This window comes from Typopeltis vanoorti, chromosome 5 (genome assembly GCF_054136105.1).
Source record: "Typopeltis vanoorti isolate ZY-2024b chromosome 5, IOZ_Tvanoo_1.0, whole genome shotgun sequence".
In the NCBI taxonomy this organism is placed as follows: Eukaryota; Metazoa; Arthropoda; class Arachnida; order Uropygi; family Thelyphonidae; genus Typopeltis; species Typopeltis vanoorti.
The window spans coordinates 49,900,871-49,918,254 of record NC_143553.1 but is presented as its reverse complement, the minus strand read 5'-3'; the positions used below and the strand labels follow the sequence as shown (position 1 = coordinate 49,918,254).

The following is a 17,384-nucleotide window of genomic DNA, read 5'->3' as shown; positions in this document are numbered from 1 at the left end:
AAAAATAACATTATGTAAAATCTTAAAAGAAAAAGCTCTGTATTTATTTAACATTTTCTTCCTTTTTCGTTCTTTTTTTGTTTGATTTTAATGTCACAATCCTCTCTCTCTCTCTCTCTCTCTCTCAGTTTTTGATATGGCGAAGACTCTTACGCTTTTCCATCGCTGGGAAAAAAGGACTAGACTGTCATTTTAGGACAGTTCCTTGGGCATATATCTTAAACTTATAACAACCCATATCAGTTATATTTATAGCTGAGAAATTTCGAAGTCAAATTACTTGATAGGTCAATTTTTTTCATGCGACATCAGTCCCGAATGGTAGTAAACCTGTCGTAAATAAGTACGTTAAAGGGTTCGGTAATCGGTACCCTGCTCTAGAGACCAACATGGAACTTTTTTTTTTTTTCTTCAAGCTACTTAGGTCTTCAGCAATCGGAGTGGAGGAGGGGGGGGGGAGTCTCATACTGGGTGATGCAATTCATCTATTACCAAAACAATCACAAGAATCTTTAGGTGGTAGGTGAATTGAATGAGTTGAATAATGAATTGGTTGGAGGGCGGATCCCATTAACAAGAGTATCAGCTAATATCAGCAATAGTGTATTGAGATTTAGGCGTAATTCAGAGTTTGGAGAGAATAGTGAACGCATGGTATCAGTTTGATATTGCTGAATATTACGTAGCATCGGACAAGCTCAGAAACTCATCTGGATAATGTAACCGAGACATAATGTATTTCACGTTGGTATATTCAACTTTTCATAGCTGAATATTTTTGTCTGAAAAACACGCTTCAAACATATAACTGTTTTCATCATATTTTAGCACATTCATAAAGCCATAATCGTGAGCCTGTTGGAAGATTTGCAGTTTGCAAGAATCCGGAGTGTATGAAATGATAAAAAATGAACATATTTAAAGAATTAAACCTATCACGTGTTGCAAAATATTACTTTTTCATCGTCCAAAGTACAGGAAAAGCATTACGTATATTTATACACAAAAATCGTATACATAACATAATACATAAATAGCATAGACATTGATTTGCCATTAAAAAATTAACATCAATAAAATTGGCAAAATATATCATTCAGTAAATTTAAAAATAAATTTTATATATCAAACTGTGATTTTCATATTAATAAATTTAAAGCGATTGAATTTTCACTCTGTCACCAGGAAGCAAATAAGGAGTCTCGTCATAAGGTGACAGAATCCTATATATACAAAATATACAAATACGTTGTATCAAATTATATTTTAATAAATGTTTTGAAATATATTGATTATAAGAAAATATTAAATACATTTTCAAGCTAAGTTGTAAATTATATATAAAACAAAATAATCTATAAAGCAATTTTTTCATTGATCCAGACAGCGACTGACTTACTACAAAAATTCCTTAAATTGCTACAGAATTAATAGCTTAATTAACTGCTCGCTTCCTTTCACATCGACTGTAAATCCCCTCGTGAGTGAAGGGAAAATGTTCACACGCACATACTCCAACCAATTTGATTAGTCTTTTCTCAACGAACTGCGCAAAGGTAGCCGCACATTATCGTGTAGTATGAGTCCGCGTGCTAGTTTCCCAAGATGCTTAATCTCGACGGCTGTATACGCAGTTGTTCAAATTTCACTGCAGTTTCACATTGATGAGTATTCTGCGACGGAGTGTCTTGAGGAAAGCTCCGGATGCTTCCCTCGCACGCTCGAACTTTTTGACTCAAGGGTCCAAATGGGTTAATGTGTTTCATCACTGTTCACTACTTGATTAATTCATCAGTATTGTCAGCAGAGTGCATCAAACGGTTATGGGGCTTCTTTGTAAGTTGAAAATCTAGTGTGTTTACCAAATCGTTTAGCAATTTTCCATAGGCGTTCGGAGGTGTTTAAATATTCTTCGAGCACCTTCCATATACACTATCTGATCAAAATTAACCCGACACCTCTTCTTAGTGATGGATATGCTATGTGCATCACAACCATGGCTCATACCGTTATAAAAAGAAGCACACGATCTTGCACTCATCGTAGACAAAACATTAACAGTAAAATGGGTGGTGCTGAAAAGTTCAGTGGTTTTCCACATGACACAATCTTCGGATGCCACTTTTGCAACAAATCAGTTCAGGAAATTTCTGTACTCCTGTAGCTGCCTCGATCAACTTGTAAGCGATGTTATTGTGAAGTGGAAACGCCTGGAAGCAACAACGGCACAATCGCAGCCTAGTAGGCCACAGATTAAGATTGTCGAGTGCTGAAGCGCATGACGCGAAAAAATCTCCTGTCCTCGGATGAAACACTCGCTACCGAGTTCCGAAATGCCTCTGCAAGCAATGCCAGCAGCACAACTGTTTGTCGGCAGCTGAAGAATATGAATGGCCACGCAGCCGCACACAAGCCTAACATCAGCAAGGACAACGCCAAGCATGGCGTTGTCCTTGCTGATGTTAAAGGGTTGAGTGGTGCAAAGCTCACTGCTATTGGATTCTGGAGCAGTGGAAGCCTTCTCTAGAGTGATGAATCACCCTTCACCATTTGGCAGTCCGATGGATGTCAGGGGTTCCCAAATGTGTTGTGCCAAATGTGAAGTTTCATGAAGGCATCATGGTCTGAGCTAGTTTTCATGGTTCTGGTTGGACTTCTTGGATCCGCTAACAGGGAATCTTAACGATGCGGCCTGTGATGACATTCTAGACAAATCTGTGCTTCATGCTTTGTGGCAGCAATTCAGTGAAGGTTCTTTTCTGTATCAACACGCCAATGCTCCCGTCTACAAAGCGAGGTGTGTGCGGGAATAATTTGATGAGATGGGTGTTGAAGGACTTGGCTGGACTGCACAGCGCTCTGATCTCATCTTATCGAACAGGTGTACGATTAATTGGAATGCCGATTACTACCCAGGCTGAGTCACCCTACGTTAGTGACCGATTTCATTAATGCCTATTCTGTAAGAATAGAAGGGAATTACCACAGTAATATACCAAAATTTGGTGTTCGGTATAAAGCCTTCCTTCTCAGAGGACTGAAGGCTGTTATAGCAGCAAAGGGTCGATCAACTCCATATTAATATGTTTCGTATTAGAGAGAGTTGAAATGTACAGGCTTCCGGATATATTTAATAAGATAGTGTATTGATCTTTGAGACCAGATGCTTAAAGGATAGTAGTAGCTACAGTCGGATGACTACAAGTAGAACAGACAGTGCAACATTTGTTTATTCACATCGTAAGGAATTTCTTTAGTAAGGCATTCACTGCTTAGTGCATGTTTATTGTTCATGGTTACTTTATATGAACGGATCGAATACAGTGCTCTTCAACTAGGTCCAGTAACATAATCTCCTGTTTCATGCAAAATTCTGCATGTATTAAACGCTGACATCTTAATTGAAATACAAATATGTAAATTGCTCATGTTAAATAAGAAAAAGTGAAAGTTGATTATCTGTTCTTATGAATGAAAAATACCCCAATATACCTATATATGTATATATTTCACAATGATAGTTGATTTACTTTCTTCTAATATTTTTCTCTTTCTACAAATAAATAAATTCCTTATATATTCGGTAGACTGAGGTCACACCATCTTTCACGCTAGAATCAAAAAATATTTCCCAGAGTGCAATAAATATTACTGAATTAAGTGAAACAGATTGATAACATATGTTTCGTAGGCTTCGGTTCTGGTCGAAGTCACCTGTTCCAATCTCTTTCCTTCCAGTTTTCATATCAGTTTGATGGTTTGATTCAAGGGAGAGATTTGTGGATGATAGTATTCATATAGTCTGATGGCGTGATGTTCATGCAGAACATCAGAAAGATCATCTCAGGAGGGAAAATTAACATTTTTAAGAGAGGAAACAGAAAAAGATATAAATAACTCATATGCCATTTTGTAGTGAAAGATAAAGTATTTTCGAGCTGGTTATTATATATCATAAAGATAGATAAATGGCGAAATTCTCAAAAGTAGTAGTGGAGCCAGTAATATAAGGAAGGCTTACGGTAATTACTTTTATTTTCAAGAAGGAATGGAAGGTATCATTGTATATAAATCGAAGTAAACTTATCTAGTCACAGTCGATCCCGCCATTTCGATCAAAAGAAAATACAAATATTTCAGTACACTTATGCTAAATTAAGTACAGAGATAATGTAAAGAAGCAGAACTATTCCTTAAACTATGATTCTTATCTCATTTTCTCTTCCATTCTGTTGAAACAGAGTGGGAGAAAAGATGAGATAAGAAGCTCAAATTAAGGAATCGTTCTGCTCTTCCCCCGCCATTCCTCTTCTGTCCTTTCTTCTCTTTTCCTCTCCCATTCTTTTTAAACAGAATAGGAAAGAAAACGTTTGTTTCCAGGATGGAAAAAAAGAGACCTCCCACAATGGAAGATCATGATCTAGGAGGACTGATAGAGTTAAACGTGCCTCATATAACCGAAATAAAAGATCTTGTAATATCGGAGTTCTGAGAGATATATACCAATGTGGAGAAAAATTGGTGAGGCGTAAACTTTTCATGTAGTTGGTACTATTATAATATCATGTAGAATCCATCCCAAAGCCAGATATCAGGAATGGGAGAGAAAAGTTAGCAAAACGGGAGAATGGAAGATGAAAGTTTTCTGCTAACCTTTCTTCTGCCATTCTGACCAAACCTCTTTAGATTAGGTCTGCTCACACACATATTGCTGAAAAGTATGTGTGTGTGTGTGTGTGTGTGTGTGTAGACACTCCTGAAAGAATTCCTGAAAATGACTATTGAAGGAATTGTGAAGGAATTTCCTATTATACCCATTTCTTATATGATCCTGCCATTGATGTAATCTGTTCACTCCCGTAATATTTCTGAGCTCTCTTACCAGTAGTGTTTAGTTTTTGATCAAGTGTTTTCTTTTTAACTCATATTATGATGAATAACAGTTGAGATGATGTATACTCTTGTCTTGGTGATAGAAAGTTGACAAAGGCGTAATCTTTTCATGTAGTTGGTACTATTATAATATCATGTAGAATCCATCCCACATTTGTCTCACACCTGAGACAAATAATATCATTTAATATCCTACCATCTTTCTATACCTTCTTCAATTTTAACTACTGACTTACAACTCAAATACAGAATATGTATTGTTCGATTTAATATCCCAGTTTACACTATATACGAGTATAATAGTGTTTTGAACAGTTTTTCTTGCCATCTTGTCATATGCCTTTTCCAGATCTATAAAACTTAAATACCGCTTCCTGTTATATTCCCATGATTTCGAAACCATTGGTCTTAAAGTGAAAACCTGACCTGCCAGCCTTTATTTTGCCTGAACCCAGCTTGTCTTTCTCAAGGTTTCCCTTCCATAACTTTTCTTAGCTTCTTCTCCAATATGCTTGCATAAATCTTAACTGAAACACTTATAGAAAAATGCCTTTGTAGTTTCCACATTCCGTTTTGGTTTCCTTTTTTATAAATGAGAACCATGGGAGCCTTGCTCCAATCATCTGGAATTCGTACGTCTTACCATGACTTGGTAAAAAGTACGAATTACGACTCTGGATTGTGCAGTGCAGCAATTGTGAAACTTTTATGACTACATATTTGAAATTTTCTGATCGAATATTATCTACTCCAGCTGCATTTCCAGAGTTTTTGATAGCTTTTTTCTATCTCTATTATTGATATGCACTCCTAATTATATTACTCTTGAATATTTTCTACCACTGTTCGATCACTTGTTTCATTTAGCGATCTTTCAGAGTAATTCCTTAGATATTTAGAATATCTTTATCTTCAGTTTTCATGTCATATTTATTATTCTATGATTATATTTCGAGTGCTATCCTCTATTTCTAAGCTTTTCAATAATCTCTAGAACGTTTTGTCACAATTCTGGTATTTATCTTCTGTAAGCTCATTAAAGTATTCCATGACTTTTTTAAAAAAATACTTTTACACATTGTTTCGCTTTCTGACATTTTTTCTGTATTCTCTCAGAGCATATGATTATTCATTTCTTTGGAACTTTCAATACTTTCTTATTTTTGACTGTCTCTTTAACTTCCTGAGTCTACCATGGAGTGGATTTTTCTATCCTTCCAGATAACTTCATCTGATACTTCCGTGACTGAATCAATGTTTTCCTCAATGTTTTCCCCAGAGTTTGCCACTGAGTCTCCAAGGTTTTATTCTTGTCTTCAAACTCTTTAATTTTTTTCTTGAATAACATTTCTATATTTGAGTGTACAGTTCATCTCCGAAAGCTGCTGGACCGTGATTATTTTCATAACTTTCTTACCCCGGTTTGTTTTCGGTATTATATTCATTTTATCTTGCTCTAAACTAAATGGTAATCACTCCCTATTTTAAATCCCTTATGTACGCTTGTTTCCTGAATGAAGATATCGCTATCAGCAATATAGATATCATTGTCAAATTCTCCATTTTTATGTTCACTCACATCACTTTACTTGATATTGCATACGCTTTCAAGAAGATTATCCTTGTGTTTAGTGTTGAATACTCTAGCAACATCTTCTTTTCCCCAATCATTATTGCCTCAATACAACATGCATTTGTTATTTAAATGATTCTCACTTGCTTTTTTCTTCTGTGTTTTGATCCATTTAAGTGGACCTTGTACTTCTCCAGTTCGTCTGCCAATTCCACTTTTTCCGTTGATAGCTCTGACATTGATGGTGCCTATTTTGAATCCTGCAGATGATTTGTAGCTTGTTCCAGTAGCTCAGTTTCTTTGCTCTCTGGTCTTCCTGTTTCACTGACGAAAATAGAGCGGGACTTGTTTAACTAATAGACACCGTACAATGAAATTCCACCATTTGGTGTCAAAGTTTCGCTTTAAGCCAGTGAGAACGAATACAGTTTGGTCTACTAAATTCTAAATTGTGGAATTTAGAATTTAGTCTAATGTGGAACCCATTGATAACAGTGGGTTCCAAAATTATTCTTCTGAATTGAGGATGGAAACAAATATTACGTCTCGTTGCACTCACGCTAAGAGATAGTTATTTATTTATTTAAAAATTTATGAGAAGCTTACTGCAAATCAGACCAAAAGGCATTTGATAGAGAATATTCGCTTTAGAAAATAAATAGGAAAATATTTTATATATATATATCTGTTGTTGCGCTATCACAACAGTCTTTTGACTTTGTGAAAAGGCAAACTGGGATGAGCATCTTTATCAACGGAATCTTATGTTTAGTATCTGATTTTTGAATATTTTTTTAAAATGAAATATCAAGTTAGTCTTCCACTTAATATTAGTATAAAATTTGATTTTAGAAATCAATGCGTATAATATTAACGCCATAACACAAATGAAATCCTCCTTTCATTTGGTGATCACATAAATCAATTAATAAAAATATTTCACCAAAGTATTAGCATTTCAGCCACATCTACTTAAAGAATTCTATCAAAGTAAATAAAACAACAAATAAAAATAGTGAATCAAAGTAAGTAAACCAACAGTCAATAAAATTATTACTTCAACGTAATTAAAGCAACAGTTAATAAGTTTGTGTCTAAGTACGGTTAAAACAAATTGGATATCAGTAACACTTGATTAACCTCGTTGAAGCTGTTTGAGGTATCTACCTGTACACTACTTTCCAAAAATTCATTCCATTGAGTGCGGTTCTTTAAGAATATCTTACATCGATCCTTTATTTGAATAGAATATTCCATCTAGTTGCAGTTTTTCTTAAATGAAGAAATTACTATAATTTCACTTTTGGTTGTTTCCATAACAAACGTTTCGATCATAAACTTCAATCTGGATACCTTCTTATTATCTTATCTGTATTGTATGTTTTAAACTAACAAGTGAAAATGTTATTTTCTTTTGTTTAAAAGAGTTACTACTACATTTCTAGATATGAATCTGGTTGCTCGCTACACGTTCTCCAGCATGCCAGTACTTCTCCAGTTCCTCTGCCAATTCCGCGTTTTTCCGTTGATAGCTCTGACATTTATTATTTATTTATTTATTTATTTAGAGAGAGAGAGAGAGAGAGAGAGAGAATTTACATTTGAGTGCATTGTTTTGTGCAGCAGAATAATCACATCTCTATGTTTATTATCCAAATTCCTGAAAATAAAGTGCAGGATGTTATTTGCAATTTCAAGCTTACTAAATTTTCTGGAAAAATTCAGACTAAACTGGTCTGATATTTTAGGAAAAGGTCTGATATTTTGAGAAGACAAAACTTTTTTTGTCTTCTCTTTTGAGAAGACAAAAAAAAGTTTTGTCTTATCTTTTGAGTCTGCTTTTTCCAAAGTAGTAGTCTATCTAGGATGCTCCCCCACACACCCACACCCATCCAAATGCAGAACTTTACATATTCAGAATAGTCTTATTTTCCATTTCTAAGACCAACAAAATAGAATATTGAAATATTCCTGAAGATTTCGTTCTAATTTTTTGTTACATAGACTTCTCACTTGAATGCCTTTTGCAAATGTAGACAGTAGACGTTTAATGACATTGATTATTGGTAAAAAAAATAAGAACATTAAATGCAATATGGATCCTTGTGGAATCCCACAGCAGGTCCACAGGATCAGTGTGAATATTTACTTAAATTTTTCATTAAATGTTGAACATGGCGATGACTATTTAATACTAAATAAAGACGACCTGCAATAACTGTGGCTATTCTCTGCTTTTTCTCCCTTAACCATTTCCTTAACCACTTCAGTATCTTAATGCCATTATATTCCAATTTGTAATGTTGCATAACATTTAGGTAGTTATTTCTACCTAAATGTTATGCAACCTTTAGGTAGAAATAATACACTATAGGCAAGCCTATAGTGTACTATTTCTACCTAAAGGTTGCATAAACATCCATGCGACAGTATGATTCGAATCCACAGTCTGTTGGTTTGGAGCCGGTACGTTATCCATTAGAACAACCAGTTCTGTGTCTGGTTGGTCGACTAGATTGTGTGATATGTCATCAACCATTATGATTGTACGATACAACATTTAATGCTTAAATTAAATTTAAAAAATATATAATATAGATAATATATCTATAATATATCTTTCATCTGATTCCTTAGTGAGTAGTATCATAGTTACTAAATTTGATACACATGTCTTGCTCGTAACATAGTTGTGTTTCAAGTCGCTTACAATTTTATCGACATTTAAATCTCCCAGCGCGCTGTCCGTAACAAGAAACTCCACCATTTTATCCACCACTATTGTCAGACTTACAGTCCGATAGTTTCCCATTTAAGTTTTCTGTTTGTCTTCCCTGTTAACTGCATGTTCTTATAGTCGATTTACCTGTTTTTTGGGATGAAAAACCTCAGTTTACAGGATGAAGAATTTTATCACATCTGCATGATACCGGTAATTCACCTTGATTTGAAAAGCCATTATAATGTTTATGTGTGTGTGTGTGTGTGTGTGTGTGTGTGTGTGTGTGTGTGTGTGTGTGTGTGTGTGTGTGTGTGTGTGTGTGTGTGTGTGTGTGTGTGTGTGTGTGTGTGTGTGTGTGTGTGTGTGTGTGTGTGTGTGTGTGTGTGTGTGTGTGTGTGTGTGCGTGCGTGCGTGCGTGCGCGCGTGCGTGGGTGGGATACTATTGCTTTTTAATATATTAATCCCATCCATGAAAGACCTATAAACACATAAAGGGATAAAGGGCTGTGTGTGTGTGTGTGTGTGTGTGTGTGTGGGCAGATGAGGACTCATTTATAAGTTTATTGACTTATTTGCAGGTTGTAGTTTGGGAATACTTCATGAGGAAAGCTTTCAGAAGACATAGGTGGATGAAATGAAATTGAAAGAGGAGGACATGTCTAGAGAATGCCTAGTTATTTCGGATGCTGAGGAAGCTACTGATGGGATGTGTTTGTCAGGAGAGACTGAAGATAAATGTTAGTTCAAGCAGAGCGAGATTTTATCTTGTGTGGTGGTGATTTGTGTATTTTTGGGCGTAAAGGTAGGAGAGCTGAGATATGCTTTTCGATAAAAAAAAGGCAAGACTGTGTTTTGGTGGCATTGAACGTGACTAGATTTTACTCGATCCATTGAAGAATGATATATAGATCAATATTTAAGGCACTGGTTGTAGATGATCTTGAAACTTCGAATGTCAGCGTACTGAATGGTTTGTCAAATTAGTAGGATGAATATAGATTCCTATTGTCTGCAAAGCTGTGTATAGGATTAGTGATGATTGAGAATCGATCATTTATGTACAAGAGAAAAAGAGTAGGTGATATGACAAAGTCTTGAGGAAGTCATGCATTGGTAGTAAAGCTCGAGGAGTGAAAGCCATCTACCATGACTCGCAGAGAACGGCCAGAGCAGAAGAAACAAAGAATTGCAGTTTGCTTAATAGTCCTCGATGCTACACACAGTTGAAAGCTCTGGAAATATCAAGAGATGTATCCAATGGTGGGTGATGTAAGGTAAGAGGACAGCTGTGGATTTTGAATAGCGGAATTCAGCCTGGTGGTTGCCGATTAATTGGTGGGCCTCTAAGTAGTGGAGAAGTTTGGCTATTAATAACTTGCTCTGTTATTTTGGAGAGGACAGAGGCGATGGCGATTGGTCGATAGTCTGACGGTAGACTTCTAGGAACAGGCTGGCTGTGAGATTGTTTCCACGCACTGGGATAAGTGCGAACTGTGTTTAAGAGATGATTATTGTATAAATGATGCAGGACATGTGTTTAGCTCCAATGTTTTTCGATACATAAACAAAACACTAATAAACTAATAAGGATGTACTGTCCCAAAGAGATGCCATCATTGGAGAGATGCCGCTGTGCACTAATTCATAACATTATCATTCATTACTTATGATACCATAATATTAAAGGAAGCATACGCATTAACTTTTTTCATATCTTTAAACTTATATATTAAAGAGAATTACGCTAAAATTGTCTCCAGTCAGTAGCCTCTTTCTCAGAAAATAAACATTTGCCATATTAACTTAATACTAACTGATGGTGTCAAAAACAGTGACACTTACCGCTCCAAATTTGTGGAGTACAAGATATTGTTCAGCTGATGGATTCATACCGACGTTCTGCAGTTTCCAGTTCATGATCTGCAACCACACAAAGAAGACATCTGTCATTAAATTCAATAAATAATAAATTCTTATAAATGAGGCTTTACAATCGCAATATAATACTTGTCAAATACAGAATAAAAATTTAATCTAAAAGTATATAAATTACATTTTTACATTCAGGTAAATTTTTGGAAAGTAGGTAGAACTTACCCAAGATTTTTTCTCATAAGTGTATAATCAAAAATGGATTAAAGTTATGAATTTCAGTTATACAGAATGCATCCAAAGCATGAACGCAGTTGTATGGTGTTTAATTAAGTTTTCGAAAAGTTGCAGTTAGAGCTATAAGCCAACTGCTGCTAACTCTCTGTTGCTCTCTATAGCTGATTAACTAACTAATGTAATTAACATTTGATTGAATAATGTACCTCTCTATCTATTTACTTTGTTTACATAAAAATACAGGTAATTTTAGATAGCTATTATAACACACTGTTTGAATAGTTGTTTCTAAGGGATGGATTAAAGCGATGAATTTATGAGAAATTACAGAACAGAAATTACAGAACACTATTCTCATATTATATTTTATTTCTCTGTATGATGAGGACCGAACGTCTTGCATTAAAAATTGGAAAAATTATTTATCAATGAAGCTTACTAATGAAATAAAATTATGATCTATATGACGAGCCTATTGGCTTGTCATATTCCTAATTTATACTAGTATTGAGCTGTTGATATAACCTGTATGCTATTTTACTGAACCGCACATGTTCTTTATTTAATTTGCGAGTTCTGTGAAACAAAATCTCTGTTTCTTCTACACGTTATCATTACACTATAATACTATAGTCAATTGTTTTTTCTAACTGAAACGCAGATTTAGAACTGAATTTAGACTAAAAGAACATGTAGACACAAATTTTATTACTAATTTAAATAACTAAATATTTCTATCTGAAGCTTAAAGGTCATCTTCAGTTACATAACTGACAATTCATAAAAGTAGAATAACGACAATGTATTTCATAAGCGAGTATGAGCCGCATGCTAGCGTGGTCACGGCACAGTAGATATGATACTATGAAATCGATACATTAACAAAAAATATCGTGTGAAGCTAATAAGGATAAGACTAAGAATAAAAACTCTGTGTACATGGCCGGCGTTATTAGAAACAGACTTTAAGTCTATTCTGAGGTGGATTTTCTTCGAGAAGCCATTCTGCCTGCACGATTTCTCGGGTACTGTCCAGTTCTAGTTTAAGCTGAGCGGACTAGCAGCAGATGATGTGTTCTTGATTGAGAAGCGTTTCACTGATGCCATTAATCTTTTGTACATGCATGGATTTTATATCTACTTATACCATGACCATGATAGCATATCGTTTATGAAATCCTAGCTGATAAGCGCTTAATGAAATCCATTTTTCTGCCTTATTGAATGTCAATTACACTGAAGATGATGTGCAAGTTTCAAATCGAACTATTTGGTTATTTATATTAAATTAGTTAAATTATTTAGTAATCCTTGTAATTGTTCTCATAATCCTAGACAGAATTTGAATCAGTTCCACTATTACAGCACGTCTTCACAACACTGTTTCGTGAACACCTTTAATATGTAGAAATGTCCGTGTTTTAATGCATTTAAAGAAAGATAAAGGTGTTATAAAGATACACCTAAACCTCGTTTTATGAGAATTTTTTTACGCGAAATCGGAGGTACGCGAATTGGGATATCAAAAATAATTTTTACGCGATTTTTATTCACTTTTACGCGACCAACCTAAAGTCTAAGTTAGGAAAGATCCGTAATTCAAGAAAATGCTGAGAATTTTGTAGAATTGCATTCTCGTTTCAATTAAGAAAATTCTGAGAATTTTGTAGAATTCTGATTTCGTTTCAATTAAGAAAATTCTAAATTCTTACGAATTTTATTTATTGGGAATTCCCCGAATTACATAACTGACTGCACATAAAAAAGCAGTTCTTAGCAGTTTGAATTTGGTGTTGAGTAGACAACACAGTTACCGCATTTTTTGCATTTGCATTTTTTAAGTGAAATCAAAATAAAAATCGCGTTACAAAATTAATAATTTTACCAAGAAATAATAAATGGTAAGCTATATGTAATTTTCATACTTTCATTTCATTAACCGAAGATTTTAATCCAAACCTCACATGATGTTGCTGATAACCAAAAAAATAAAAAGGAAAGCCATTTCCTTGGATATAAAAATTCAAATTTTAGATCATCTTCAAACTGGGGAAGGTGCTACGGCTGTGGGTAAGCATTTTGGAGTCCTTGAATCAACTGTCAGATCTATAAAGAAAAACGAAGAGGCTATTAGAAAAGCGGTATGTTCTAGTACAAAATCGAGTGCCAAATTATCATCATATACAGGGTGTTCGGGATAAATTTGACAGTTTCGTAAGGAAAAAGAAAATCTTCTTTGTATCTATTAAATTTAATGAATTGACAAAAAAACATTACAGGCAGAGTTAATTACAATACTATCAACAAGATTTACTCAAAATAACCACCATTAGCATCGATCACAGCTTCAATTCTGCTTCGGAACCTCGAACAAGCTAATGCTACAGTCTCCCTGGGAAGGGCCGCAAAAACTGTTTTAATTTTATCCATTAACTGGGCTTTTGTATTACTGGAAGTGCGATTGGTGTCTTTTTCAACTGCGCCCCATACAAAATAATCCATGGGGTTAAGGTCTGGGGAGTTTGGAGGCCAAACATTTGGACTGGTGAAGTCGTAGAAATTTTCAGACAACCATTTTTGACTTTTCCCAGAGGTGTGGCAAGGGGCCGAATCCTGCTGCCATACATACGGCCTACCATTGGCTACCCTTGTTATCCAGGGCTTGACTACAGTTAGCAACTCCACGAACAAAGCCCGAATTCCAATGCCAGGGTTCTTCAACACCTGTTCCTGCAGATTTGCGAGGAATTCTGCTGTACGAACGCAATCAGATCGTCTGCTAGGGATCTTTCTTCTTGCTACATCCTCGTAGTCACCATTGCAAGTCTCTAGTTCATGCCTGATTGTTTTTACTGTATTCAGGGAGCATTGGGCAGCAGTCGTAATATCCTTATTTTGATGGCGGGCACGAATCATCATGATACAAGTTATTCTCTTCCATGATTCAGGTGGGTTCCAGCTATCCATCCTTTCTGACATCTTGTATATGAATGAAGAAGGGTCCAAACTTTTAAATGAAGAGAAGTGTGTGTTAATACATGTAACTTACGGAAAAATATAATTAATTATAAATATGTCAAATTTATCCCGAACACCCTGTACAAGAGATGTTGTTCTAGAAAAGGCAGAAAAAGCTTTAATGATGTGGATAGAAGATAATTTACAAAAAAGAATGCCAGTTGACAGAAATTCCATCAAGCAATCAGCATTGAGATTTTATGAACAGATTAAAAAACCTCAGCCAGATGCTTCCTCTCAATCGAGGAAAAATATGAATTTCATGCAAGCAATGGTTGGCTGACAAGTTTATTAAAAGACATGCTCTTCATGAATTAATATAAAAATTACAGGTGAAACGGCTTCTGCTGATGAAACAGCAGATGTTGCTAAAGCATTTCCACAATAACTTGCTAAAATAATTGAAGATGGAGGTTACACTCGTGGACAAGTTTGGAATATGGATGAAACCGGCCTTTTCTGGAAACAAATGCCAAACAGAACTTACGTATCAAAAATGCAAAAAACTGTTGGTGGGTTCAAAGTAGCAAAGGATCGCATAACACTCCTATTTTGTTCGAACGCCTTAGGAGATCGGATGTTAAAACCACTGCTTGCTCATAAATCGATCATTAAGACCACGGCCAATGAAAGGCGTAGATTTTCAAAAATTGCCAGTTCATTGGATGGCCAACAAAAAAGTTTGGGTAACCATTGATATTTTTACTGAGTGGTTCCACAAACATTTTGTGCCAGAAGTTAGACGCTATTTGAATGACAAGGATCTCGAATTTAAAGTGCTTTTGATTCTTGATAATGCACCCGGTCATCCTGCCATAGAACACCCGAATGTGCAATTTTTTTTCTGCTGCCCAATAACACATCATTGCTACAACATCTAGATCAGGGTATAATTGCGACTTTTAAAACATATTATGTCAGAAGAACATTTCAGTACGTTTTTAACAAGCTAAATGATGATGAAACACTGTCAGTTATGGATGTGTGGAAAACATTTTCAATTATGGATTGTATTGATCAGGTTCGATTATCGTTATCTGAATTGAGACCAGAAACTATGAATGCATGCTGGAAAGCTATTTGACCCGCATGCGTTAAAGAGAATGCTCCTGTTCCCTTCAATCATACTGCAGAATTCCCCAATGTAATAAATTTAGCATGTGAAATTTGTGGAGATGGATTCGATGATCTTACGTCGGCAGATATCGAAGAATTGTTAATTGATAAACCTCTTAGCGAAGACGAAATAGTGGAGATTGTTTCTGGGACTCCTGAAAGCGAAGAAGCTAATGATAATGATCAAGATAATCCTACTTTTACTGCTGATATAATTAAAGAAGGTCTTAAACCTGGCCAGTAATTTAGGCAATTATTTTGCCCGACATGATCCAAATGAAGAACGTGCTGGGAAGTTTTCACGTGAGCTTAAGTTGTTAATGTCTTCATACAGAGAATTACATCGCGACTTATCTAAAGCATCAACACAGCGATTAATAACTGAGTTCATGCCTAAAACTACTGAAACAACCAGTGGTACTTTTGTTCAAGACATGACAAGAAGAATTCCACAAGTTGAGGCGGAAGTCGATGACGCTAATACTATATCTAGTAGTTCTAGTGATATTACAGTCTCACGAAAACGAACGCTTTCGCGTTTATTGTCAGAAACTGATAGCGAATAACATAATTTTTTATAGAATCCTTAGCAAACAACTGAGATGAATATGTTTTTTAAGGTTATTATTATAATTCATTATATGTATGTGTGTTCTCCATGAAATGTAAATAAAAATCTTATGATCTTAACGAATTTGATGTTTGTTTTTTTCATTATTTTGCTTATATTTCAGGTTTGGAACCAATCTTCACTTTTTCTATGGAGTCAGTAGTTCTTTTTACGCGAATTCTATTTACGCGTAATTTTTAAGAACGTATCTATCGCGTAAAAAGAGGTTCAGGTGTATTTACTTCGTAATAGAAGTTATTTGCCATTTGAATGGCAAGACGAAAGGAGTGCAAATCGTTAAAAAAACCCATTAAATATTTGATCAAGCAATGTTGTACAGGGTGTCCGAAAATTCACGCAAGAAGTAATTTTGATAGAAAACACAGGTTTTTAATTAAAAATTGTAATTTCTTATTGATTCATAAAGTATACAGTATAGGGTTATGCATGGAATAGCATATCGGGTAAATGGCCTCCACGGTTTTGATGGCACATACGCACTCTTTTGTCGAAATTTTCCATGGCCGTTTTGCATAAATGTGGCTGAATTTCGTTGATACAGCGCTCAATTTCCTCCTTCAAGGCGTGGATGGTCGTGGGCTTGTTGGCATAAACCTTAGACTTCAAAAAACCCCAAAGAAAAAAGTTCAACGACGTTAAGTCACATGATCTGGGCGGCCAATTCTGATCACCAAAACAGGAAATTACATGACCAGGAAATGACTCATGCGGTAATTGAATTGTTTCTCGGGCTGTATGGCATGTGGCACCGTCTTGTTGAAACCACATGTCGTCCACATTCATATCTTGCAATTTAGGCACAAAAGCCTGGATTATCATGTCGCGATAGCGAGCACCATTAACTGTTATTGCCTTACCAGCCGCATTTTCGAAGAAGAATGGACCGATGATGCCTCCAGCCCAAAATCCACCAAACAGTGACACGTTGTGGATGCATTTGTTTCTCAACAATCACTCGTGGATTTTCTGAACCCCAAATGACAATTTTTGTCGATTAACGAAGCCATCAAGATGAAAATGAGCCTCATCGCTGAAGATGATTTTGTTCGAAAAATAAGCATCCACTTGTTGTTGTTCCATAATCCATTCAACGAACTCTCTTCGCTGTGTGTGGTCAGTAGGCTTCAGTTCTTGAGTCAATTGAACTTTGTAAGCATAAAGATGCAAATCTTTCGTGAGAATACGCTGTAGAGAGCTTCTCGAAATGCCCAATTTAAGACCACGGTGCCGAATTGATGTTCCTGGACTCTCAGCAACACTCTCACGAACTGCTTCGATGTTTTCTGTTGAACGACTTGTTGAAGGACGGCCAGAGTGTATAA

General features: G+C 35.5%; 1 protein-coding gene across 1 annotated transcript in view; it reads right to left on the bottom strand.

Moving 5' to 3' along the window:
* Positions 1-17,384, bottom strand: part of LOC150106394 (uncharacterized protein ZK1073.1-like) — a 247,633-nt gene that overhangs the window by 35,736 nt on the left and 194,513 nt on the right. The window contains exon 8 of the mRNA XM_090392419.1: positions 11,031-11,108. Coding sequence (XP_090248545.1) covers positions 11,031-11,108 — 78 coding nt within the window. The remainder of the gene's footprint in view (positions 1-11,030; positions 11,109-17,384) is intronic.